General features: G+C 49.7%; 1 protein-coding gene across 2 annotated transcripts; it reads right to left on the reverse strand.

The window, feature by feature from the left end:
- Positions 1–1,527: 1,527 nt before the first annotated feature.
- FAM107A (family with sequence similarity 107 member A) lies at positions 1,528–20,975 on the reverse strand. 2 transcript variants are annotated; one of them, XM_059161347.1, is made up of 4 exons: positions 20,797–20,975; positions 5,177–5,351; positions 3,306–3,462; positions 1,528–2,778 (listed from the first exon to the last, which is right to left on the reverse strand). In XM_059161347.1, exons 1-4 carry the CDS (start codon positions 20,873–20,875, stop codon positions 2,671–2,673), a joined length of 519 nt encoding a protein of 172 aa, XP_059017330.1. In that variant the 5' UTR covers positions 20,876–20,975; the 3' UTR covers positions 1,528–2,670. The 2 variants fall into 2 exon arrangements, with proteins under 2 accessions (XP_059017330.1, XP_059017331.1); XM_059161348.1 differs by lacking the exon at positions 20,797–20,975 and adding an exon at positions 13,229–13,381.
- Between the last annotated feature and the right edge of the window lie 6,106 nt (positions 20,976–27,081).

Below are 27,081 nucleotides of genomic sequence, written 5' to 3' on the forward strand. Positions count from 1 at the left end.
AGGCTCCCTGCTGAGCAGAGCGCCCAATGTGGGGCTCGATCCCAGGCCCCTGAGATCATGACCTGAGCCGAAGGCAGAGGCTTTAACCCACTGAGCCACCCAGGCACCCCGCTCCTCCACTTGGTTTCTAATGGGAAAGAGGAATCTGGATTTTCAGTACAGTCTGGTGGTTATTCTAGGCATCAGGACTGGCCTTCTGTGTCAGGAATACTCTGGTTGCAAGTAACAGAGGCTGACCAACAATGGCTCAAACAAAGAGGGTTTTCTTTTTTATTTGGAAGAATTCTGGAGGAGGATGGCTGCTGGCATTGGCTTGGTCAAATGATGGCAGTGCTCTGAGATTCTCTTGGCTTTTCCTCTTGGTGGCAAAATGCCTGTTGTGGCTCCAGGCATCACATATTCCATCAAGGCAGGAAGAATGGAGGACCAGGGAGGTGTTACGTATGTCTACCTCTTTTAGCAGAAAAGCATAAACTCTCCGAAAAGCCCCTGTAGAGTTCCTCTTAAATTTCACTGGCCATACCTGTTCATATGTCCCCCCAAGCTGCAAAGGAGTCTGGAACAGTGGGAGTTGGGATTTATAACCTTCACAGTGGGAGGCAGCTAGAGAGAAGGGGCGTGGATGTGGGTGGCTGCCGAGGCCCCACTGGACGATGTGGAGTTTGATCTCCGTGGCTTGCCGCTTCCACAGAGCACCTCTGGGGAGCACTGAGTGGAATCCGAGCCATCCTCTCCGAGGGGCTTGCTCCATCCCAGATGCTCTGTCCTGCTTCTTGTCATATGTCTGAGCAACACACAGACCTCAGGGGGAGATGTCTTTGGTGAAATGGTGGTCTTTATTTGGGGATTGTGCTTTACACTTGCTCTCAAGAGGCAGACATGAAAATACTATGACCACGTTCTCACTAAGACAGAGTCTCGAGCCTTTTAGAGCCTGGCTTGCATACACACACACACACACACACACACCCCGGCAGGCAGCATGTCTATTTACACTGGTGGGCACCCCACCCAGGAAAAAAAGGGCACCGTCTTGGTCAACCTCAAACCACTCAGTTAGGGGTTGAGACCAGGATGACCCCTTTCCTGCTAAACGTCCCACGTTTGGTCCGAGAATAAAATAGCGTTCCAGCAGCAGCTTTTTCTGGCCGTTTTTGGCGGGGAGAGGCCATGGAAGGAAATGCTTTTCTAGCACTGCCCTATCCCCTTAAATGAAGGGGTTGCAAGGCCAGAGGGCAGGGATTTTATCCCTCACGGGGCAGGGAAGAAACTGGCCTGGTTTCTTCTCTAAATCATTAACAGTGGGCTAGAAGCAGAAGGTTGACACACGTGGTCTCGCGTGGGGAGGGTTTTGGGGAAGAAAGAGTGACGTCACTGGAGCTCAGGTGGTGGAAACCAAGCAGGGAGCCGGTGCAGGAACTGGAAATGGGGACTCAAAGGAGCCTATGAACCACCGTTCGTATTTCCAGAAACCCATGGAAATGACTGTATATTTGTTCTCCATAGACTTCGGGAAAAGGGAAAATATTTTCTTTTTTTTTTTTGCTAGAATTGCATCAGAACAGTGGGGTAAGAAAATGCAGATTGGCAATGATAGACCTCTCCAGTGAGAATGGCAATTATGAAATAGACATAATTTTCTGGGCAAATGTCTTCCCAGGTCTGGCGACCCTGGAATGGGATGGATATTCGAGAGCCCTTGGGGCTTGCAGGGGCAGAGTGGGGAACCCCTTCAGGGCAGAGGTGGCTTCAGGCATGAGTTTCCAGTATTTACTGTCCCTGGCTGCTTACAAGGTGGTGATGAGAGCCCCAGCCCAGGAGCTGTTTGGAAACGCAGACTCTCAGTCCCCAGCCCAGATCTCCTGAATCACAAGCTGTCCTGTAACACGACGCCCAGTGACTTATAGGCACAAGCAAGTTTGAGAAGCACTGTTCTAGACTTTGGGGAGCAGGAAGGCCGCAGCCCTGGTTAGGTGTGGTTACCAGGCCCAGACAGGGAGGCCCCAGAGAGGAGAAAGCAAGCGCCTGGGTGTGGGGGAAGCTGGCAAACTCTGAGAAGTTTTCCTTGTCAGTACCCTTGCAACCTGGCGGCTTCGAGCCCCGAGGTTGCCTTCGGAGCTGCCCTGCCTTTCCTCCCCAAGGACAGCTGCACTTGAACCATATTCCCCTCAACTGGCTTTCAGGGCAGGTGTTCTGAGAGGCTCTACTTCAATGCTCCCCACCTGACCGCAGGGGAAACCACAGTCAGGGAAGCTTTCGGAGAGCAGGGAGTTGGGCTGTCCAGAGAAGCAGGGGCCCGTGGGGCCTGGGCAAGATGGAGGGCTGGTCAGGCCAAAGAGGGGCCTCTCAATCCTTCCCAGTTCTGCCAGGAGAATCTCAACAGAGCTTCCGGGAGAGGTGCCTTGGGAAAGTTTTCTCGGCAACAGCTTCCTTTTGGAGCAGAAGCGGTGAGTGCTCGGAAGGAAAAGCCAGGGAGCTTACTTAGCCCCCCCCCCCCCCCCCCCCCCCCCCCCGCTTCTTTAGGGGTGGGAAGGAGGGCCCAGGCTCTCTGGGGCATTTTCACAAGAGCAAGCATGAACATCATTGCAGATGGCCCCAGGCTGGGGGCTGGCAGGCGCGGAAGGGCTGCAGGCGGTCGTTGGGGGGGGGCTGGAGTGTCAACAGCCCCCACTACAGAGCTCTCTCTTCGCTGGTGAGCGTTGCGATTCTCCGCAGGTTCTCCCTGACTTTCATAAACTCGGGGGCATGGTCTTCTTCCTTTTCTGGTGGTTTTTCCAGCTAAAGGAGAGACAAAGCAGAGGTGTAAAGTGTGTGTGTGTGTGTGTGTGTGTGTGTGGTCCAAACCACAGTGTTTGGACCATGGATCCTCTCTAGGGGAAACAGAACGGGGGATCAGCTTTGCCAGCAGCCTCGTAGCTGGGGTGACAGCATGAGACAAATTTTTCCTTGTGAAGCTGTGGCGGATCGCTTGCCTTGGCTGGGGCCTCAGGTTCCTCATCTCTAGAATGGGAACGCCATCTGGTTCATAGTTGCCGTAGCGAGAATGAAATCAGGATCAGCATGCAATAGGTTGGGCCGATGAAGGAACTGAGGTTCAGAGAGGGGAGGCCACCAGCTCAAAGTCACATAGTCGAGTGAGTGGCAGTGTAAGGACTTAGGCTGGTTGTGGAGTGCTGGTTGAAGCCTCATGTGGCATCACCTTGTCCCTCTTGCCATCGGTGGCCAAGTGCAGCCCTCCCTCCCCCCACCCCCAGGCCGGGGAGATAGTCCTGGAAGGGGCTGGGGCCAGGGCTGGGTGCTCTCACCTGGTTCAGCCTCTGCTGCCGTCTCAGCAGCTCCTGCTCAAAGGGGCACTGCAGCCGTTTGGCCTCCAGCTCTTCCTTCTTCTTCTTGATGAGCTGGTTCCGCCTGCGGTGCTCCAGGACCCGCTGCAGCTCTGGCTTGCTGTCCACGCCCAGGCCCCTGGGGAGGGGGAGCTGTCAGGAGTGCCCTGTGTCTCCCCACCCCAGGCTCAAGGCTGCACCCCATAGTGACACCAACCTACACCATCGTGTCCTACACCCCCAACCGCCCCCCCCCCCCCGTGGGCAGCTCTAGGAGGGGGGTCTCATTCCTGTCTCCTTATAGGGAGCCAGGAAATGAGGCTCCTAGGACTGAAGACACCAGTCCAGTCCAAGTCACAGCTGCGAAGGGGCTGAGTGAGGATTTGTACCCAGGTTGTCTGATGGCAGAGACCAGGTGGTATGTCATTTCTGGTTATGTGCCAGGGTCAGTTTCTAGAGGTGGATTTGCTGGGTCAGGCTCTTTGTAAAGATTTTGGACACATATTTCCATTTGTCCCTTAGAAAAGGCTCTCCAATTTATACTTTGTCGTCATTGTACAAGAGCATCTATTTCTCCCCACCGTTACTGTTCAGTCTTTTTGTATTTGAGCATCTGCTGGGCAAGGAATGATATCTGGTATTCATGTGTGTTTCGCTAATTCTTAGTTACATGGGAACAGCAGCCTTTGAGATGTGCACCCGTCATTTGCATTTCTTCTTTTGTGAACTAACTGTAACTCTCTTTGTTCATTTTTTCCCATATGGAATTATAAGTGATAGGTATACATTTTTATGTGTGTTTTATATTGCAAGTGTTTCCCTGATTTGTCTTTAGGCTTTTGTTTGTTCTATGGTGGTGTTGTTTTTAGACGTGAAAAGGGATGACTCTAAAACACATTCGGAGAAAATACACATGATATACTAAGCAAGACAAAAAAGAACCCACTGAAGATAGAAAATGACACCTACTGGAAGGTCTTGAACAGAGCGGAAAATAGGAGAATCCTAGCCTGTGCCAATACCAGAATATGCCAGTAGAGGGAGCTGCAGAGGCGCCGCCGCCTTCCTCCTGATGCTAGCCAGCTGGGAGGTATTTCCCAGGCCGCCTCCACATTCCCTCCGTTACTGAATCCCAGCCCTGCTACCTCAAGCCTGTCTCTTTCATTGCATCCCTGGCCTTGCTGCTTCCCTTCTGCCCCTCCCTCCTACCACCGCCTCGTGACTGTGACATCCCTGCTTTTCCAGGTCAGCACATCTCTGGCCAACCTCAAAGTCAATGCTGCCAACACCCTGAGCTACTTGTGTTTCCTGTCTCTTCGCACATGCTCTTCCATTTGCTGGGAACACACTTGCTTTCCACCAGCTGATGCCCACCTCCTAGTCTGGCTGACTCCAGCCCACCCTTCAGGCGTCAGCTGAGGCATCCTCTCCTCCGGGAGGTCACCTTGGACCACTCCCAGGTGTGTCCTCTGAGCTCCTCGGCCCATTTAGGGCCTCCTCCTAGCCTGTGGTTATGCATACATTCCCATTGTGAGGGCAGGAACTGGGTTCCATTCCTTCCTGTACCTCAGATCTGGATACCATGCCTAGCACATAGTAGGTGCTCAGTAAATGTATGTGGAGGACAGGCATGAGTAGGTAGCTGGGAGGGAGAGCAGGGCTCTTGGGGGACCACTGGGAACTAAACCTTCACAGTTTCTGTGGGTGACTATGTGTGGTACCCTCAACTCTCCTCAGCCTCCGGGAGAGCCAGCATGACCATCAGCCCTGCCTTCCACAAGGAGTGCCTCTGCGAGGCCCAGCAGGCCTCAGGACATGCTTGCCAGGAGGAGGCAACTGAGCTCTGTTCCTACCTTCTGTGGTTCATGAGCAGCTCTCGGTGCAGCTCCTGGTGGCTCCGGGAGGCCTTCACGGGGTTCAGCAGCTTCTTGGGCTTGATGAGCTCTGGGTTCCATTCTCTGTATTCGGGCCGGGCCATCAGGCCTCCGATGTCTGCCCGCTCCCTCTGGATCTCCGAGTACATCGAGGCTGTAGAGACAGGTAGGGGTGGGGGTTGGTCAGAGCGGGGTCCACAGTCTCACCCACCCCCGTGGGGCACAGCTGAAGCCTCTCGATGTTAGATGGACTTTGGCCATCTGTCGCTGGGAAGCCCTGGGCTGAGTGTCTGAGCTTCTGAGCTTCTGGTCTCCTCATTTGTGAGATGGAAATAATTGAACCTGCGCCCAGGGTTGTTGTAAGGATTGGAGATCTGTTTGTAAAGCGCGGTGTGGGGATGAAATGATACTGGGGTGGACACATGCATATGTTTTTGGCTTGACTTTGTAGAATATAATATCCTACAAAAAGAATTATGTTTGAGTTTTTTGTTTTTCAGTGAGCTCTAATCAGAAAAAAAAGATACTTAAAAAGAACAAGTTTGCGTTTGTTAAATGTGGATGAACCTAGTGATCAAAAGGAGACTTCACCCCCTATTGTCCTGTTTCCCTCTCCTTCATTCCAAATTCTCTGTGGAAGCATCCAGCTTTTCAGTTTCTCCAGATCAAAGAGGAGAGCAGGAAATCCCGGAACGGCTATGTGTCTAATTACAAAGTGATGGCTGTCATCTTTTTTTTTTTTTTTTAAGATTTTATTTATTTATTTGACAGAGAGAAATCACAAGTACACTGAGAGGCAGGCAGAGAGAGAGAGAGGGAAGCAGGCTCCCCGCTGAGCAGAGAGCCTGATGCGGGACTCGATCCCAGGACCCTGAGATCATGACCTGAGCCGAAGGCAGCGGCTTAACCCACTGAGCCACCCAGGTGCCCGATGGCTGTCATCTTTGATGCAGATAGCTGGCTTCTAGATGGCCTCACTTCCACCACAGAAGCTCGGAATTTGTCAGTTTACTTAAGTAGAAATTCAGGCAGAAGGGCTCCCTCCTACAAGCTGGCTTTATATCTTTGCAGTGCCCCAAAGCAAACTTGTGTGTGTGTGTGTGTGTGTGTGTGTGTGTCAGAGAGAGAGAGAGAGAGAGATGAGCGAGATGGACAGAGACGGACAGAGAAAGGAAGACTTCTTCAGAAAAAGTCTCCCGGGGGATGACACAGCCTGGCCATCAGCTTCTCTTAGTAATTCAAGTGAAAATTGAGGCACTGGTTCTCCCTTCATGAATCCTGCCTTTCTGAGGTTGAGCTTCTGCTCTAAGCCGAGCACTGGCGTAAACAGGAGTTCTCCAAGTAAACTAGCTAGGCATGGTGGTGTGTGCAAAACCTGGGTGTAGGTAATAGCTCAGTGGGGCTGGAAAATGCAGGAGAAGGGGGGTGGCAGGGTATAAATGGCAAGGGGACACGTCAGGGAATGTCGGCATCAAAGAGGAGATTATGTTTTGCAAATGGTGGCCCACTGGATACACGTTTGGCATTTCTATTATTACCCATTGCAGGGTGCTGTTTGGAGAATTAAGTGAGATCACATTTGTAAAGGTGCTGTGTAAACTGGAAAGAGTGTTAATTATTACAAGATATTTTGGAATAGCCAGATGAAGTGTTAGAGCTTAAAACATATCTGCTAATTTTTTTCTCGAATTCACGTTCTCAGAACTGTCTCTAAAATGAAAATTCTAATTACTCGCCTTTCTTCACTTTCTTCATAAGGCTGTTTGTTTTCAGGTCCTATCCTTCCCAGCTCTTTGGTTTTTAAAGATTGTGGTAGTATTTGATAGCTGAAAATGGGCAGTTGACAAAACTTAGTTCCCTCATCTTTTAAAAATGTGGGCATTTACCTTTTGTTTTTTTCTAAGTAAACGCTACACCTAATGTAGGGCTTGAGCTCATGATCTCCAGATGGATAGTAGCATGCTCTACCGACTGAGCCAGAGAGGCACCCCTAAAATACGGATATTTTCTTAGTCTGTGGGCTTATGTTGTCTGGGAGCCAATGCATTAGATCCCTGATTCAGACTGGTGTTTGGGGATTTTTTCTCCCTTTTGCTGCCGAGTCTCATGACCATATCCCACCAAACCTTTGAGTGGTTTTCAGCCATCCTCTCTACTCATCCTATCCACACCACACTTAAATAGCTGCCATAGCTCCTTGGCTGTTGATCCTGCCTATAGTCCTTTTCTATCCCAAACCTTCCAGAAAGTTGTAATTTTCATCAGTCACACCATCTTTGGAATAACTAACTTGTACATTACCAAAGCCACAAGGCAGGAAACAAATTGTGTAAGTTTAGGAAAGGAGAAGGCAGAAATGATTGGCTTAAGATACCACCGACATACTGAGAATTCCCAAGTGGATTAACATTAAAACATTTGGGATGAATGAGAGAATTCAATAATGTGGCCAGATACAAAGTAAGTACACAAAAGTTGAGAGTGTCTGCATAACAGGAATGACCATTCAGAACATACACAATAAAATTTTTCATTCATTCTACAATCTGTTTTTAGTTCCTACGGTTTGCCACATTTTGTGGTGGACGCTAGACACACAGAGGTGAGCTAAGCAAACAAAGGTTCCTGCTCTCACAGAGCTGACATTCTGTTAGGGAGGCAGACAGTAAACATGGACACACACCAATCAAAACAAATGATTGCAAATTGCAGGGAGCCCACTGAAGGAATCAGGGGTCTGGGACAGAGACTAACAGGAGGACCCATCTTCAGCCAGGTGCACTGGGAGGCTCTCTCTGAGAACGTGACATTTCAGACCTGAGGACTGAGAAGGAGGAGAGAGGCTGTTTGGGGCAGAGGAAAGGAACAGCCTGTGTGACTCATGTACCTTGAACAAGCTTGGTCTGTTCAGGGAACAAAAAAGCGTAGTGTGTCTGGAGTGGCGTGAGTGAGGGACAGGGAGAGTGGTTGGTGTGAGGGTGGACGGGTGGGTTCAAGTCGGGGAAAGAGTGCGTCTCATTCGATTTTTAAAAAGGCCATTCTCTCTGGTGTGTGTGGAAAAACTGTCAGCAGGTTTTGGGAAATTCTTATAGGACTTTGGTTTCTTTGATTTCCACTGGGCACTTGTCTCTCCAGCCTGTTAAATTCCAGAGGAAGAACATCTGATTGGCCAGGCGGAGACTCTTCACCCCATAGGTCACCAGCCAGCCAATGGATTGCCTGCCGGGGGCCGGGCCCCACAGCAGCGACAGGAACCTTTCCCCAGTGTCCTGCCTGGAAGAGGGACCCCGTATGTATTCAGCCAGTCCTGCACCTAGGCCCGACCAGTGATCAGCTCTGGCTCCAGGCCTCTTTATTTTGTTTTAAAAATGAAATCAGAGGGCGCCTGGGTGGCTCAGTGTGTTAAGCCGCTACCTTCGGCTCGGGTCATGATCTCAGGGTCCTGGGATCGAGTTCCGCATCGGGCTCTCTGCTCGGCAGGGAGCCTGCTTCCTTCTCTCTCTCTCTGCCTGCCTCTCAGTGTACTTGTGATTTCTCTCTGTCAAATAAATAAATAAAATCTTAAAAAAAAAAATGAAATCAGAGGGGCTCAGTGGGTTAAAGCCTCTGCCTTTGGCTCAGGTCATGATCTTAGGGTCCTGCGAAGGAGCCCCGCATTGGGTGCTCTGCTCAACAGGGAGCCTGCTTCCAGCCCCCCCCCCCCCCACCGCCTGCCTCTCTGCCTACTTGTGAACTCTGTCTGTCAAATAAATAAATAAAATCTTAAAAAAAAAATAAAAAAGAAATCAGCATGTAGCTGGGGTAGGGGAGGGGAAGGTGGTCCTCCTGAGGCCAGGGTGGTGTGGTGGTTCAGGCAGGGATCCTGAACGATGTGGCTGGTTCTTCAGACCAAAACTGCAGGCTGGGAAAACTGCTGCCTTTGCCAGCTCTAGAAATGACACGTGTGAGATCTGTGGTCACGCGTGTGGGGGTCCTCCAGGGCTCAGCCACTAAGCCGGCTTCCCTGCCTTTTAGTTTAATTAAAAGAGACACCCACCCCCCCCCCCCCCCCCCCGTGTAGAAGAGCCTCATGTAGGTGCTGGAACGACAGGGGCCAGCCCAGATGCTAAACCCGGGCTTCCATGGGTAGGGTGGGGGGCCTGGGGGCAGGTGGTCCTCCTGGGCAGAGGAGGGAAGGGGGGAATCTGATCCTGGGGCTGCCCTGGCTAAGTCCCTCAGGCAGCTGGGGGGCCCGGAGAGATCAGAGACCTTCAGGAAAGTGGCCATGATGGGGGCACAGTGTGAGTTTGCCTCTGAAGAGACAAAAATGAATGCCGGAAGGAGGAGCCAGCAGAGAAGAGGAACAGGCCAATGGAGGAGGAGTTAAAGGCAGAATGAAGCTTAGGTGTATAGACACAGGAGCCTCCTGGATCTGGATTTGAATGTTGGCTGTGCCCCTTCTTAGCCTTGGGCAAGTTTACCTCTGCTCTGCAGCAAGAGTCCACAAACTAAACCTTTGGACCAAATTCAACTGCTTTGGAACACAGCCATGCCCACTCATTACTTACTGCCTACATGGCTGCTTTCCACTAGAACAGCAGAGTCGCAAAGGTGCAACAACTGCTCTTGTTCAGCATCCTTCTTCACAAGGGTTCTTGCAAAATAAACAAGGGGATGCTTGCTTAGTGCTTGGCAAACGCCTAGCAGAGTTGAAGACTTAGTGGTGCTAAATATCTGGGCAGCCAAATACAGCAAGGCAGGTTGTGCACTGTACAACCCTAGGGCCTCACTCCTGTAAATTAAATGATGAGTGGAGCTCCTGGAATTGCACGGTGTGGTCACCCAATTAGCTGTTTTTAACAATTACTAATAGATCCCAGCCCTAGTCTTGGATGGAGCTTTTCTTTCTTTCTTTCTTTCTTTCTTTCTTTCTTTCTTTCTTTCTTTCTTTCTTTCTTTCTTTCTTTCTTTTTAAAGATTTTATTTATTTATTTGACAGATGGAGATCACAAGCAGGCAGAGAAGTAGGCAGAGAGAGAGAGAGGAGGAAGCAGGATCCATGCTGAGCAGAGAGCCCGATGTGGGGCTTGATCCCAGGACCCTGGGATCATGACCTGAGCCAAAGGCAGAGGCTGGATGGAGCTTTCTTTAAAAACTCCTGTGCGTCTTTAAAAACCAAAGTGCGTCTTTAAAAACCGCACTGATTTAATCAGTGCTCCTTAACCCTGGCTACATATTGGCATCAGCAGAGGAAGTTTAAAAAATACCAATGCCTGAGTGGCACCCCAGGGATTCTGATGTCATTGGCCTGGGAGGGCAGCCTGGCTTTTGGGATTTTAAAAAGCTCCTCGAAAGATTCCAATAGTCAGGCAGCTTTGTAAATCATGGAGTTATTAAAAAAAAAAAATCAATCTCCTTTGCTTTAGCCTGAGTGATTTCAGCTGACTGATTGACCTGGCTATGGTGGGCAGTGTAGTTGAGGTCATAGTTCTTAGCTACTGGGTGAACTTGGATGGGTCTTAACCTTGAGGACCCTCCTCCTTTGTAATATTATGATGCTGTGAAGACGGGATGAGCTGAGAGGGGCAGGTGCAGCCAGTAGGTGACAGCTAAATAGAATGTTGCTTGACTACAAGATGGGCAAATAATTCTCACTTACTCTGCAGACCATGGGACTTTATTCCTCTTTGGGGGCAGGGTGGGGTTGGTAGTAAAATGTCAGGAGAGAGATTGGGAGCTTGTTCCTTGGTTCTTCCCTGTTTCTGCTGATAACCCAAGAGGTCCCACAGCTTCTTATGAGGGGCTTTGCAGACACCAGCCCCACACCAGGCAAGGCTCAGCTGGTGTCACTAACTGCTCCCAGGAGAAGCCTGCCAGCTGCTGGGGCATGCGTGACTGATGTTAGGTCAGTGGTGGGGACCCAGGTCCCAGTGGATCCTGAGATGCCTAAGGGCTTAATGTCCCCTTCATCTGCCTCTTTGCCATGGTGGCTCTGGTTCTGTCTTTGGTGGCATCAGTTAGAACACATGACACAAGAGCCAGTCAAGTCGCAAGGTTAAGGCAAAAGTTTTGGAGGAGACGAACTGGGTTTCAATCATGGTGGGTTACTCCTTACTAGCTGTGTGAACTTGGGTGAATAGCTTCACCTCTCTGAGCCTCTGTTCAATGGAAATAATGGCCATACCTACTCATGGGGCTGTTTAGAGGGTGACATGATCAAATGTACATGATTTTGCTAGTCCAGTGCCTGGCACAGGGATGCTCTCAGAAGGCAAACTTTCCTCCTTTCCTGAGGGGACCTGTGGTAGCATTCAGCATTCAGCATTTGGCAGAGGCTCACTCACCTACATCTGGATCTCACGATTGTCCTGGAGGCTGTTGGCAGTACTGTTTTATTGTGCCTGTTTTGTAGATGAGGCTTGGCAGCTGGAGAACTTCTAGCCCAAGGGAAATACAGACTCACTGGGGAGCCCCTGCCGCCCTCCCCATCTTGGGGGCTTGAGCCAGAATCCACAGCTTGTCTGTCCAGGGGCTGGCCTTTGTTTCGGAGGAGACCAATTGGTGGCCCTCCTTCCCTGGGGTGTTGGTCAGAGTCTTCCCTGCTCTCCCTCCCTGCACCCTAGATCCTCAGTACCATTCAAGATGCAGGTTCAGGACGCACTTGGGACCTTCTTAACTCAACGTTTCAAGAAGCAGAAGGGTAGAGGAGGAGAGAGGTTTTGTAATAACCACTGGCAAAAGAGAGTGAGGCATTCAATGAAAATGACAAGCATGGCCACTGGATATCCCAGCCTCTTCTTGCCATTTTTTCCTCCCAATAGGGAGTGTGCCCCCGCCTTTTAAGACTTTATTTATTTATTTGAGAGACAGTGAGAGAGAGAGAGAGAGAGAGAGAGAGAGAGCATAAGCTGGAGGAGGGGCAGAGGAAGAGGGAGAAGCAGGCTCCCTGCTGAGCAGACAACCTGATGCGGGGCTCCATCCCAGGACCCTGGAATCATGACCCGAGCTCAAGGCAGCCGCCTAACTGACTGAGCCACCCAGGTGCCCCGAAAGTGCCCTTTGGTGTTGCACTGACTGGAGACCGTTTTTGGTGGCCTCTACCTGGAATCAGAGCTCCTTGTCCATTTGGATGCAGCACCCTCACCCCATGGGAAAATGGTTCATGACCTCCCAGTTTGTGAGGAGAAGGTCTGGGTGGCATTCAGGAGTTTGACTCAATGTCATAGCGGAGTCCAGAGCTGGACATGGAAGGCCCTTAACAAGGCTGGCACGGAGTGTGGCGCAAGGAACAAGTGTCAGCGGGTATAAGGAATATCAGCAGATCCTCCTGCTGGCCCACCAGCGGCATGATGCCAGCACTTCCACTCAGGATGACGCCTCCCAGGGAACAATCCTGGCAGGCACTTACCACCAACGGAGCTAAGAGCCCCTCGGGATCCAAGCCCCTGGACATGGAGCTCTTGGGGCTGCTCACAGCCAGGGAAACCAGCTGGGTTTGTCAGCTGTTCCCAAATGTGACCCAGCGAACCCCTGATTTCTAGCTTCATCCCAGGCCTGCCTCTGCTGACAGGTGCTAGAGCCACACTGACCAGGCAGTTACCACGTTACCATGCATGTGTGCTGCCTGGTGTGCGCAAAGCCACTTGCAGCCAGAGCTTGGAAAGTTCTCACCACAGGCTGAGGAGGTGGCCACTGTTGCGGCCCCTTTCCACAGAGGAAAAAAGTGAGGCTCTGAGGGATCATTTAACTTCCCCAGATCACACAGCCAGGAAAGGAAGGAGCTCGAATCAAAGCTGGGAGCTCTATCTGATGCCAGGACATGGGTTCTCTGACTTGTGCCTTGTGGTAGCCCGGCCTGTTGTCTGTCTACTAATGAGAATTAAGCCCACTATTCTGTGTGATAATGGTTTTGGGTGGGGGACAGAGCCCAGGGAACCTAGCTCCAAGAGCTCTGCTCCCCTGACAGCCTGCCCAGGGGCTCCCGGGCCCTCACACCTCCTCCCACGGCCACTCCCTCCCCAGTAAAGGGAAACAGAATAGAAATGGTCTTACTTCTCAGCTGCGTCTCTGGGAAGGGAACTTGGGAGCCGGAGCCGTGGCTGGGTCCCTCACTCCGCTGGGAAGTCCCACACTAGCAAGGAGGGCCGCCTCTGAAGGGCGGTTCTTAAACCCCTGGGGACGGCAGGCGGCTGCGTGTGCCAACGAGTGAGGCCGCCCCGCATTCCTGTTTATTCTGGTATCAATAAAAAGGAACTGTTACTATAGTAACGGGTATTTCACTTGGTGCACGACCACTTCCACAATGCGGAACGCCGCGTCCAAGCCACAAGCCTGAGAGGCGCAAGTAAATACCTATTTGGTCAGATTGTGGAGGACTGAGAACCATGCCAAGCTTTGTCTGAGCTGGGCGGCTCGCACGGAGGCATTTCCCTTGTTTCCAATGGGAGGGTCAGCGAGAGTGCATTCCAGAGCCTCCCCAGGGGAGGGAGCGCCCGGAGCATCCGGCCCAGGCCCAGCGGTGCCCAGGGCTTCGGGAGGAAACCCGGCTCTGAGATGGGAAGGGAGGATGAACCCACATGGGTTCAGTCCTTGGTCATCCATCTGACTTACTCTGCACTCTGAACTTCATCCGAACTTCGGAGAGGAGCAAGGGAACGTCGCCCAGCTCAGAGTGTGCGGAAGGTGGAAGCTGATGGGCTCTGGGTGGGAGCAGGCCCTAGAGCCCGCCCAGCGGGCCTCAGGGCCGGCACCTCTGGTGAAGGGTCTCGGTTGGCTGGAAGGCCATGAGGCCCAGGATGTATATCAAACATGAACGGGGCATTAAAAAGACAATGTGTGTCCCCTTTGGCCTCTGTCATTAATTTAGCTGACATTTCTTGAGTACCTACTGTGTTCCTGGCCCTGTCTCCAGGGCTGGAGCTACAGTGTGAATGACAGCTTTGGGCTCTGGGAACCTGTATTCACGGGTGGGTGGTGGGGGAGTCAGACAGGAAGGGAGACAAACCAGAAACTTGTACCCGTTGATGAATGTTGGGCTGAAAGTAAGACTGGGTGAGGTTGGTGGGGGGGGAGGGGGCTGCTGAGCTCAGGAAGGGTGGACACGGGGACGCTGACCTTTAATAAGGGAGGCCTGGGTGGTGAGAATGAGCCAGCAATGTGCTGTCTGTTCCCACACGAGGGCATTCCAGATAGTGGGCAGAGCCAGCGGAAAGGCCCCAGGATGGGAGTGAGTTTGATATGGTGGAAGAAGGCCAGCGGGCCTGGAGTGTTGGCATGAGGGGGAGGTTGGGGCATGGGGCTGAACATAGACTCAGGGGGCAGGTCGCGCATGGCCTGGGAGCCTTGACCAAGCCGGCCATTCTGGGGACACTTAAAAAAACTTAGAGGGTCACAAATTCTTAGATAAAGAACAATTTTCTAGAAACAGCCGTGTTTTTGTTCCTTCTTCCTAAATTCTGCTTCTCTGGAAGTACTTTGAATGGTATCCTCCCCAGGCTTCCTGTCCTGCTGTGACTTAATTTTACTAAATTCTGGTGATGAAAGTCTGCCTTTAAATTCTTGTCAAGCCACTCTTTGTTGCCACATGTTGTCTTGCTGTGTAAATGGCTCTTCTGGGCATTTCCCAGGGCCCACAGTGGCTGATCTGAACCAATCCGGGTGCCTTTTGACAGTGGGGGAATAGGAGGGATCCTGGGGAACTGACAGCTTCTGCTCACCACCTGCAGAAGACAGAACCTCTGAATCCAGCTTCCTCCAGGGGAGCAGACTCTGAGAGTTCCCATACTAGCAATGACCTTCATCCCCATCTTGCATTCTCTTTATTGGAAAACTCTGATGGCAGCCCCAGAGCAATGGAGAGCCAAGGAGAGCTGGGCAGGCATCCCCCAACGTTGGGTGCCATATTCCCCAGGCAGCTGGGACTCACTATGCCTCTTCCATTAAAGCTCTTCTCACTGTCCAACCTGTGTACAGACCCATCAGGCTCACCCATTGGACTGCCAGGCTGAGGGCTGGGGCCTTACCTTATCCTTCTTAGTATTCCTGTCCCGGTACCAAGGAGTTCAGTAACTATCATTGACTTGTGGACACCAAAGACATTGACACTCATTATTATTATTATTTTTTCCAAGATACAAAACTTAGTATGTACAGAACATAGAGGACCAATCTGGAGGCATATAAACTGAATTGCTAAAGTGGTCAGTTCTAGATCAATGTGTCTCAGAGGTCATGACTAGCCATCATTTGTGAGATGGGCTAAAATGGGCCATGCTCCTGGATTGCTATATTAGAACTTATGAGGGACAAGACCACAGATCTGGATTTTTAACAACCACCCCCACCAGGGGGATTTCCTTATCTCTGGGAGTTTGAGAACCACTATTCTACAGCAAAAAATTACAGGCCCTTCTTAGTCACAAAATTTCTGTAATGTTTGTGGTTTAAACACAGAACAAGACCAAGCGTACATGGCTTTTGCTCTCAGGAAACAATAAAGATTAAAAATATGAGAAAGAGGGGTGCCTGGGTGGCTCAGTGGGTTAAAGCCTCTGCCTTCAGCTCAGGTCATGATCCCAGGGTCCTGGGATCGAGCCCCGCATCAGGCTTTCTGCTCAGCAGGGAGCCTGCCTCTCCTTGCTCTGTGCCTGCCTCTCTGCCTGCCTCTCTGCCTACTTGTGATTTCTGTCTGTCAAATAAATAAATAAATAAAATCTTTGTAAAAAATATGAGAAAGAGCAACCTTTTCCAACCAGCGATAGTTATGATTCATATCTGGTTCAGTCATGTCCATTTTGCATATTGGAAAATAGAGGCCTTCCAGGCAAATGAGGCTTTTAGGAGTTTACTCCAGCCCCAGTTGCTGCCTCCTGCCTTGGTCAGTGGAGCTTTCCCTGGAGGCCACCCCATTGTCCCTAAAGGCAGAGCTCTGGGATATCAGGGGCCTGGAGACCAGAATTCTTGCTCAGCCCCATAAGAACTGAAGGGGAATCCCAGAGGCTGAGTAGACCCCTCCTATACTCCCTTCTTGTACCTTTGAAGTTTGTTTCCCTGGGAACTTAGAGGAGCTGAAAGGAAGGGGGTTCCTGAAGACCAGGAGAGGCAGGCGGGAGTGGGAGCTGGGGAATATTCCTCCTTCCACTGTGGGCTGCAGCCGCAGCTTGCATTAAAACAAAACAAAACAAAACAAAACAACCTCCAGAAACATCTTTCCTTTCACTTTTGCTCCCCTTTTTCCAAGCTCACAGGTGCCTGGAGCAGCTTCTCTGGGTGCACAAACATCAGACAAGAGGTTCCCATGGCAACTCAAAACTTCCTCTTCAGCACTGTGTTCAGTCTCCATCTCCAGGGTCCCTTTCCAAGGCCTCAATGAGGTTTCCGAGCAGCCACCCACAAAACAGCCGTAGGATCCAACCTCGTCCCCACCCCAACAAGCTCAGTTGAAAGGCCATGGAAGGGGATAGAAACTGTATTGGCAGGAAAACTTGTCATGGGATCTGTGGAGAGATTACAAAAGCAAAGAGAGTTGCCTTTACAACAGATTTGAACCAGGAAGAATTTACCCGGTGGAGGGATTTCAAGTGTGCAAATAGGAAAGTATCAGGGCGGGGGGAAGGATTAAGTTTTTTTTTCGGATAGCTGGCTCTCCACTCAGCTCCAGTGAGGCCTGGTGAATCTGGTCTCTTGGCTGCTAAGGGACCCTGGGGTGCCCCATAGCCCCAGCACATTTTAACTCGTAGCTAGGCAAAGGATGGACAGAGGAGCTAGGGGTGGGGAGAGGAGTGTGTGTGTGTAGGAGAGAGAGGAGCCTGGGCAGACCATAGCTTGTCAAGGCAAGCAAACTTCCATGATTGCTGGCATGACTATTTGCCAAATGTAACCAATAAAAATGCAGCATGCTCGATTTAAATCTGAATTTCAGATAAGCAATGAATACGTTTTTAGTACCAGCATAGCCATACAATAGTTGGGTTATACTTAAAGTATTATTTGTTGTGTATCTGAGGTTCAAATTTAACTGGGCATCCTGTATTCCCCCCCCCCCCAAAGATTCTATGTATTTATTTGACAGAGATCACAAGTAGACAGAGAGGGAGGCAGAGAGAGAAGGGGAAGCAGGCTCCCTTCTGAGCAGAGAGCCAGATGTAGGGCTCAATCCCAGTATCCTATTTTTTTTTTTCCCCACAAAGGTCCCAAGAAAAATATATTTTGTTGCAACTGCTCAACTCTAGTATTGTACCACAAAAGCGGCCAGAGATACTATGTAAATGAATGAGCATGGTTATAGTCCAAGAAAACCTAGTTTACAAATATAGGTTGCAGGCCAACCAGGGTTTGCTGATTCTTGCCCTACTGAGGCACCCAGGCACCCCTGGGTGTCCTGTATTTTATAGGTAACCCTGTGTGGCAAGCAGGGATGGAGCTGCCTTTCTAGCTATTGCTGATGCTCAAGGGCACCTGGAGTGTGGCCTCTGTCCATGCTGTGGAGAGAGCATGTCCATGCTTGCCTCCCTGCTGGGAACCTGACCTGAGCTCCAGGTAGAATGTAAGTCCCCTCTGGGGGACATTTACTATAGTGCTGGATAGCTTCCTAGGAATGGCCAAGCATGAGTTATTCCCAAAGGTGACCCTTCCAGCTCTGTGGTTAAGAGCATGGACTGTGGTTTGTGTCGCTCCACTGCTGGACACCTAGGTGACCTTCAACTCCTCATTTCCTCATCTCTGATATGGGGCAGACATTCTTTCGAGGAATAAAGGAGATACCACATGGGATGTCTTCACATTGCCTATCACAGGGTCTGGGCTCCAAAGTGGATGCTGTTATTTTGATAACCCACTTAAAAGCAGTAAAAATTTCATCCATGTGAAAAGAGCGGGGTTAAAGACTAGTGTTGATACAACCTCAGCAACCTAAAACACAACCACACATGCAAACTATGCATTGCAAAGACTTTAAGGAGACATCCCCAAATGTTACCAGCAGTGCTTAGGGTTATGGGATTGTGGGTAAGCCTTCTCCTTCTTTATTCTCAATTTCCCAAAATATTCATGGTGAACATGTAATACTTTAGTATTACAAATTTAAAAATAATCTGTGGTTGGGGCACCTGGGTGGCTCAGTGGGTTAAGCCTCTGCCTTTGGCTCAGGTCATGATCGCAGGGTCCTGGGATCGAGCCCCACGTTGGGCTCTCTGCTCAGTGGGGAGTCTGCTTCCCCCCTCTCTCTGCCTGCCTTTCTGCCTACTTGTGATCTCTCTCTGTGTCAAATAAAAAAAAAAAATCTGTGGTGAAAAAATTTCTAGACGTATTCTATTACTTGGTGCATGGCTCAATACCACTGTAAATGAAGATGGATGGCTACCATCTTGGATTGGACTCCACACCCTGTCCTTGGGGGCTTCTAAAGGAGGGGCGCTCTTGCCTCTTCAGGAAATGGCCCAGGTGGATCCTCACCCTGACTCTTCTTGCTTTTCTATATGTGAGACAACCAGAGTAGCGCTTCTGCCCTGGCCATGGGTTTGAATCTCATCTCTGCCCAGATGGGCTGTGTGACTTCAGACAAGTCATGTGATATTCTGAGCCTAAATTTCCTCGTGTTTAAAATATGGGTCAGTACTTCTTGCTTCCCTGAGAGGAGGGACATATCTGTTATATTTATGAATATATCCATGTACCTTGCATGGGGGGTAGTCAGTACATACTCGCGGTAGGAAAAACTGAATTACGTCGATGAGATGACATACACAGCATTTGGCAAAGCCAGTGGTAATAACAAGCGATCAGCATTGTTGGCCATTATTACTAGTCTCAGGAGGTGTGCAGACATTGGCATGAATGGGCCTAAGGTTGCACTGTTAGTGGGATAGAAGCTTCTCTTAGCGGGACCATGGGCAAGCTGCTAAGCTCTTTAAAGCTCAGGCTCCCCATCTATTAAATGGGGATGAAAACTAGCAGTGACCTTGTAGGGTTCTTAAGACTGAATGAGCCAGCAGGGCCTAGCACAAAGTAAATGGTCCCTCAGCGAGGCCCCTGGTCAAGGGCTTTGCCCCCTCCCTGGCTTGTAGCTGCCTGTGGTACAGATACCGGAAGAGCATGGGGTCCCTGGACGGACTCTGATGTCTGCTCTTCTGAGTAAGTTGCCTGTGAAAAATGTTGCCTTTTGCATAAGGCTCATTGCTGTAGCTCCAGGTCAGAGGGAACACAGCGTCTTCAGATTAGATAGTCCCTCCTCGTCTTTGTGAAAGGGTAGGAACTGGGTGGGAACCCTTAAGAGGAGTGCTTTGCAGGGGAAAAATCTGCCAGAGCTGGGATTTGAAATCGGATTCCCTTTCAGCCTGCCCCAGCTCAGCCAGATTTAAAACCCTCCCCCAGGAAGGCGCCGGCAGTCCCGAAGTCTTGGCCAGTTCTTGCTTTTGAAGTTAAGAGAACCGTTGTTTCAGTGTTCCCAAGCGGTAGCTCCGCGTGGGGATCTCCGTAGGGCGGAGCCCATCTGAGAGGCAATCAGTCCTAGAATTGAGGTCGGGCGGGAGGGAAAGGGGGAGGGAGGAGGGGCAAGGGGTGGGGGCCGGCTCGGCCAGCGCAGACAAGCAGCTAATGGCTACCCTGGTGCCTTTGGCTCCAGGGGTCGGCTGGCAGGACCACTGGGTGTGTGTGTGTGTGTATTGGGGGGGCTCCTTGCCCACAGCAGATCATAGCTGCCGCTGAGCCCAAGTCTGCTGACACTTTCTAATCACGTACCTGCACCGGGCAGGGACCACGCTGGAGAAGGATTTTCACCTTCCCTAAATCTCTCTTTCAAAGCACTAAATCCGGAGGCAACCGCCCCGGTCCCTTACTGTGGGCATTCCTTTTCTTCTTTCTCCATCTCTGGTTTTCCTAATTATTTTTACAGCGACTATATGCCATGTTTGTTTTATTTTCCTAAGTAAAAAAATCCCTTATTGTTCTGAATAGAAAAGTAATACGTGCTTACTGCAAATAAGTTTTAAAAAAGACAAATGGGAAGGAAAAAAAAAAAAAAAAAAGAAACACCTTGTCATCCAACTCTCGTTCTTGAAAATAACCACCATGTGTTTCCCTCTAAATCTTTTTCTCTTTACATGCATATACACAGAAAAATGGTTTCTCCCCTTCCTGTAACTTGCTCTCTTCCCTTTCTGCCGCTAATGTAATACCTCGCTGGACATCACCAGTGGCTATGCATCTGTGCCCCTTCGTGCCCCACTGCGGGCAACCCCGGTCTTACCCATTTTCCACTCTCCCACGCCTACAAACGCCTACGCGTGCAAGGGACGTGCCAGGAGATGGAACCTTGCCGCACTTTCACAGTTCAGAAACCGAGTGAGTGTTATGTGTTGGGGAGGGGCGGGGAGGGGTGCGCTCGTACGTACCCTGGAATAAAGCAATATATCTAATGGTAGGTCCCTTACCCCAATGGTAGGAAGAATGTAGGAGCGAAAGAAGGAATGACGCGTGAACTCCGAAAAGTAATTTAAAAGAATGAAAAAGGAGGAAAGCAGAGCGATGAAGGAAGACCGTGGTGCCCGGAGGCGGCGGGCTGCCCGCCCTGCCTTCTCGCGCTCTCCACGACGCAGGGGCCGGGAGGCCTTGCCCTCACTTACCCGACCTGAGCAGCACGGCCCGGTAGAGACCCGTGGCCTCGGTGGGGTCCCATGCCCGCTCACCCAGCCTCTGCGCCATGCGCCCCTGCGCCAGACTGTGGAGCCGGCACTGCGGACAGGGAGCGCACCAGAGTGTAGTACTTCGGAGCCCGAGTGCCTCCGCAGCGGTGACGTGCCAACCCGGGCCCAAACCCTGCTGCGGATCGAGTTACCACCGGAGGCCAGAGCGCCCGGCGAGGAGGAGGCGCCGGCGGGGGGAGGGATAGAGGGCAGGGGCAAGGGCAGGTATCCTACCCTCGGGATAGAGGGCATGGGTCAGGGTTCGGTGAGAGGACTCCTGGTCCCGGGGTTCCAGGGCCCAGGGAGAACCCGATGTCCTGATTTCTAGCCTTGGTCTCCTACCTGCTGTACTCCATTTCTCCATTTCCCTGGCCGCTGGCCTCGTTGAATGCTACAAGCAGGTGTGGGATTCTGAAGTGGCATCCCTGGGATCACGTCCCAGCGCCACTAATTAATAACTGTGTGACTCCACGATTTAATTACCTAACCTCTCAGAGCCACAGTTTTCTCATCTGTAAAATGGAGATGACCAAAGTACTTATTATTTCCACAGGTCTGTGAGGGTAATATGTATGCGTGTGTGATATATGTATTCAATATACTGACTGCATGTTATATGTACCAACTATACATACAGTCAGTATATGTATTATATATAATCTTAGAACAGCGACTAGGGCAGAACGAACATAAACTGTTATTAAAAAAAGCGTCTTGGGGTGAGTGGCACTGGAAAGCAGGGAGATTTACTGTAGGAGACTAGTTGTGGGGGTACTTAGCCAGATTGGTTTCTCCCAGTTTGTACAATCCTATTAATAGCCAGAGATGGGAGGACCAACCAAGAGTCTAAAGGTGGAGAAGCAAAGTCAACCAGGCAGATTTGGAAGATTTAAGGAACTGATAATTTTGATTATCTACTCTGTCTAGTGCTTTGCTAAGTTTCTTTTAATATAAAAACTAATGTTCATTGTGTACTTTATGTCCTATTTATTTTAACTTCACAATCCTATGAATTAGTGTCTATTAGCCTTCCAATTCTGCAGATGAGGAAACTGAGGCTCCAAGAGGGTCAGTAATTTATCTGGGTTCACACAGTGTGGATCTGGGACACACACTCAGGTAGTCTGACCTCAGACTTGGGCCATTCTACTCTGCTGCCCCCCATTATCTCATTTATGCTTCATAAAAGTGCCGAAGGATGGGTGTTATCTCCAATTGAGAGATGAAGTCATTGAGACTCAGGGAGGTGAGGTGGCTTACTCATGCTCACGTAGCTCGTTGGAGGAACCAAGACAATCCAGTTCTCCACCCACAAAACAAAACTAGTTAGTGCCCCTGAAATCTAGAGACCCCTGGAGCTGTCCAGGGTACTGGATGGCCTCTGTTCAAGGCTGCGCCTATATGGGTCAGGGAATCTTGAGCTGGCTGTTGGAGATTTGGCCACACAGTACTGTCTCCTTGTGCCTCTGTTTTCTCTCCAGTCCTCTCCAGCTTTGGTGTCCCCTAGGCCAGTCATCCAAGTCCTCTATAGTTGGTCCTATACCACTTTCCAGGCCCAGCTTCTGCTGCAATTCAGAGATCTTTGTACTTCTCTGCTTCTCAGTCACCCCCCTCCTCTCCCCTCCGCTGGGGTCCCAAGGACCCAAGTGACACACTTTGATCTTTGGGGACATCACTGATTGGTCAGACTGATCATATATCTCATCAGCAACCAACTGTCATGAGTGCCAGGCATAATCACTGACATTGGCTATTTTATATCCATTCTTTAGAGGACAAAGTTATATATAATTTATTATTAATTTCATTTAATCTACTCTTTGATCAAGTATGATTATGCCCATTTTAGAGATAAGGAGAATAAGGTTCAAGTGACTTGCCCACAGTCACATAATTAGTTAGTAATGGAACTGAAATTGGAACTCAGATGGTGCCAAATCTTTTGCTGCAGGATGGAAACAAGACCAGCTGTTGAACAAGGTGGGGGCGGGGGGTTCAGGTAAATTGCAACTAAGTAATGTGCTTTTACAGAGTATTTGGAAGGGATTAACTCTGGCTGCACTCCTGAGGAATTCTAGGTGGGTCTCACTTACCTGAGCCATTTAGTCTCTGCTTCTCATTTTCATTATGAAATATGGCCTGAGGAGAGTATTCTTTCTGTGAACAGAAAGAAAGTAGGGGGAGGTGAGGACCCTCTGTTCCTTGGAAGGGGAGGACTGAAGAGATATTTATAGTGTCCCTGAGTTCCCACAGGAGGGACTGATCAAGGTCAAAGTCCTCTCCAGAGAAACAAATTACTATCATCCTTAGGGTGTGTGTGTATGTGTGTGTGTTCACCTGTGCATATTGTGGCCATTTATGAGACATGCTCTCTTTAAAAAAGAGACTTTTTAAGAAAAGTTTTAGATTAAGAAGATAGTGCAGAGACTTCCTTAAACTCTTCATCCAGGTTTTCTGTGAGCATCTTATATGTATGTAGATGTACATGTATATAGTATGGCACATTTGTTAGAATTCATGAGCTAATATTGATGCATTATTATTAAGTAAAGTCCATGCCTTATTAAGATTTCCTTAGTTTTTTTTTTTTAAAGATTTTATTTATTTAACAGACAGAGATCACAGGCAGGCAGAGAGGCAGGCAGAGAGAAAGGAGGAAGCAGGCTCCCTGCGGAGCAGAGAGCCCGATGTGGGGCTCGATCCCAGGACCCTGGGATCATGACCTGAGCCGAAGGCAGAGGCTTTAACCCACTGAGCCACCCAGGCGCCCCAAGATTTCCTTAGTTTTTACCTAATATCCTTTTTCTGTTCTAAAATCCTATCTAAGACACCAGGTTACATTTAGTTTTCAAGTCTCCTTAGGTGCCTCTTGGCTGTAATAGTTTTTCAGACTTTGTTTTTGATGACCTTGACAGTTTCAAAGAGCACGGAGATCCATATTCTTTTATGTTGAGTTTTTATCCATGTTGTTGCTTCTATCTGAACTACCTTCTCCTTATCTTCCAGGCAAAATCCTCATTCTTCAAGGGCCAACTTAGAAACTTCTGGCTTTGGTCCTCAAGTTCAGCTCTTAGACATCTTCTCTGTCTATACTTTTATGACTTTAAAAACAACTCTAAGCCAAAGATCCCTAAATGCATAGTTCCAATTCAGATTTTTACTCTGAGCTTAAACTTTGACCAACAGGCTACTTGACATGTTTACTCAAGAGTCTAACTCTCAAGGGTTAGACCACACTAGGCCCTACTCACCATGGCCCCTACAGAACTATTTATCACTCCAGCCCCCAACCTGTTCCTCCCTGTCCCCCTATCTTGTCAAATGACTCCACTCTGGCCCTGTGACTCAGACAGGAGCCTGGATCTCTGCATTGCCCTGTCTTTCCACAAGCCCATAGTTCTCAGATCACCAAGGCACTATGAGTCCACTTCCTGCCATCTCTTCCATCCATCCATTTCTTCCAGTGCCCCAACCCTAGCCCAGGCACCACTGTACTTGGACGCCTGCAGTAGCTTGCCCTCCTTCAAGCTGTTCCTCACAGAGACTCCAGAGCAAGCTTTAAAAATGTAGCTCAGACTCTGGTCCTGCCCTACTGAAAACCCTTGGGTGACTTCCCTTTGCACTTGGAATCAAACTCACATACCTTCCCCTGGCTTTTAAGGTCTTGCAACCCAGACCCTGCCTGCCTCCCTCTCAAAACTACCTATCTATTCCTTCAAATGTTCAAGGATTTGTGATGTCTTAGTGAAGAAAACAAAAGTCCTTGACCTTGTGGACCCGGCATTCTAGTTGGGGGAGCTAGACAATAAGCATAATGAATAAAGCAGATAGTATGTTAGAAGATGACTGGTACTGTGGAGAAGAGGGAAATTAGAAGAGGGGGAAGAAGGTTCGTGGTAAGTGGGGGCTGTGTGTAGTAATAAGTGGCTGCCCCAGGGGTATCATTGAGAAGGTGGGATGTGAACCCAAACTTACAGGAAGCAGGAAAGTTAGCCAGACAAATATTTTAGGCAAGAGTATTGCAGACCGAGAGAACAGCTTGAGCAAAAGTCCTGAGGCTGGAGTGTGCCAGAAGTTTCAGGGAAGAACAAGGCTGCCAGGTGGCTTGAATGGAAGGGCCACAGGGTCAGTCACATGAGGAAAACTCAGCAGGAAATGGGGCCACCTTCCTTCACACCTCACACTCTAGCCACTAAGAGTTCTCCTTGGGTTCCCAAAAGCCATGCTCTTTCTCATCTCCTATATTTGCACATGCTGGTCCCTTGACCTATACATATTCCCCAGCTCTGCCTGGCTCCTTCTGCTTATCCAGTAAGACTCAACTGAGATGCCACTTCCCCAAGGAGGTCCCCCTCAGTCATGTGCTCTGGCACCCCAAACTTCCCTTATATGACTCTTCACCACTGAGTTATTATTGTTTGAGCCCCATTTCCTCCATCAGACTGTACTAGTCTTTTTTTTTTTTTTAAAGATTTTATTTATTTATTTGACAGAAATCACAAGTAGGCAGAGAGGCAGGCAGAGAGAGAGAGGAGGAAGCAGGCTCCCAGCTGAGCAGAGAGCCCAATGCAGGGCTCAATCCCCGGACCCTGGGATCATGACCTGAGCTGAAGGCAGAGGCTTTAACCCACTGAGCCACCCAGGCACCCCTCAGACTGTACTAGTCTTGAGTGGGGGGATCAGGTTCATAGCTTTCTCCCCAGGGCCTACTCCAGAGTTGGGCTTGGCTTGGATGTCTGATAATGATTTGTTAAAAGAAGGAAGGCAGTGACTCAGTGTGTGCACCACACAGGGAGCTCTGGACTGTGTGGGGAAAGTGGGCAGTTCTACAGAGAGTAAGCCAGGGTCAGAACCCAGGGAAGACCCCTGCTGTCTGCTCAGGGATTATTCAGGTGCACAGAAGGGCTTGGGGGTGCTGACATTTCCCCAGGGTTCTCCCATTTTGAACTCTGCCACCCATGGGGGGGACATAGAAAGGGACAGTGTTTGGGATTTGGCCAAGCTTCTTTTGTGGTTTTTGTCAAAGGGATTAAGAAGACAAGTAACTTCATCTCTGGAAGAAAATTCCAGGACATAGAAAAAGGACCTGCTTTGGAGGGCTCGAAGGGGATCTGAGCTTCTTCTCACATCTCCCTACAGACCTGGGAAGTGGGACTAAGGGCCCAAGGGCAAGATTATCATTACAAAACCAGAATTTCATAAGGAGCAGCTCCCAGAACTGGAGTTCAAAGAATTGTCCTTGCATGCTTGCCAACCCTGCTTGCATGAAAGACTTGGAAAATCAGGCCATCCTGTGTCTAGTAACACGTCAGTGACTGAGACAGATTCCTTTCTCCCTTCAATGACTGGAGTTTGGCAAGTGAAAAAACACCCCACTTGCATGCATCCCCTTGCAGAGGCAAAGCTGAATTGAATTTGCTGACACATTATTGGTCATTGGTAGTCTTTTCCCAGGACTGCGCTCATAAGGAAATACTGTTGTGTAGGGTGCAACGTACCCACCATGGCTGAGAATAGCTCACGTGTTTGCATTTGCATTTCTCCTGACCTTAACTGTGGCCACCACTTCCTCCTTTTTCATGCCCTGATTGTTGAGAAAGTTTTTGGGGATTGGTCCTCGGTGACCTTCAGTGAGCCTATCCCACAGAGTTTCCTCTTCTCCACTTTGCTCTGCTGCTTCCCCTGGAGACCGATGTATGTATGAGAGGCATCAAGGAGACTATGGACCCAACACATGTCCTTCTTGGTCCTTCCCACGGATGCATGCTCCAAGTTACACTTAAGGGACCTTGCTTTGTTTACTTGTGAACATTTTAAAAACTGAGGTATAACCCACATACATAAAATGCACTGATTTTCAGTGTGCATCTCAACAAAGTTTTACATATATACTCACCCACACAACGACCTCCAAGTTCGAGGACCCCCTGCACCCCAGAAGTTCCCTTATTCCCCTTCTCAAGGGCCACCATTTCCCAGCATAAGCACAAATTTGAAATGATACCACCATAGATTTGTTTCTCTTGTTCTAGAACTTCATAGGAATGGAATCATAGCATTTACTCATTGGGGACTGATTTCTTTTACTCAATAGTAGTTTGAGATTCACTGATGTTGCCTGTATCAGCAGTTCCCCTGTGGATGGACATTTGCATGGTTTCCAGTTTGGACTAAGACTAATAGAGCTGTTATGAACAACTTTCTATGACTTTTTGGGTACACACA

Source organism: Mustela lutreola, chromosome 2 (genome assembly GCF_030435805.1).
Source record: "Mustela lutreola isolate mMusLut2 chromosome 2, mMusLut2.pri, whole genome shotgun sequence".
Classification (NCBI taxonomy): domain Eukaryota; kingdom Metazoa; phylum Chordata; class Mammalia; order Carnivora; family Mustelidae; genus Mustela; species Mustela lutreola.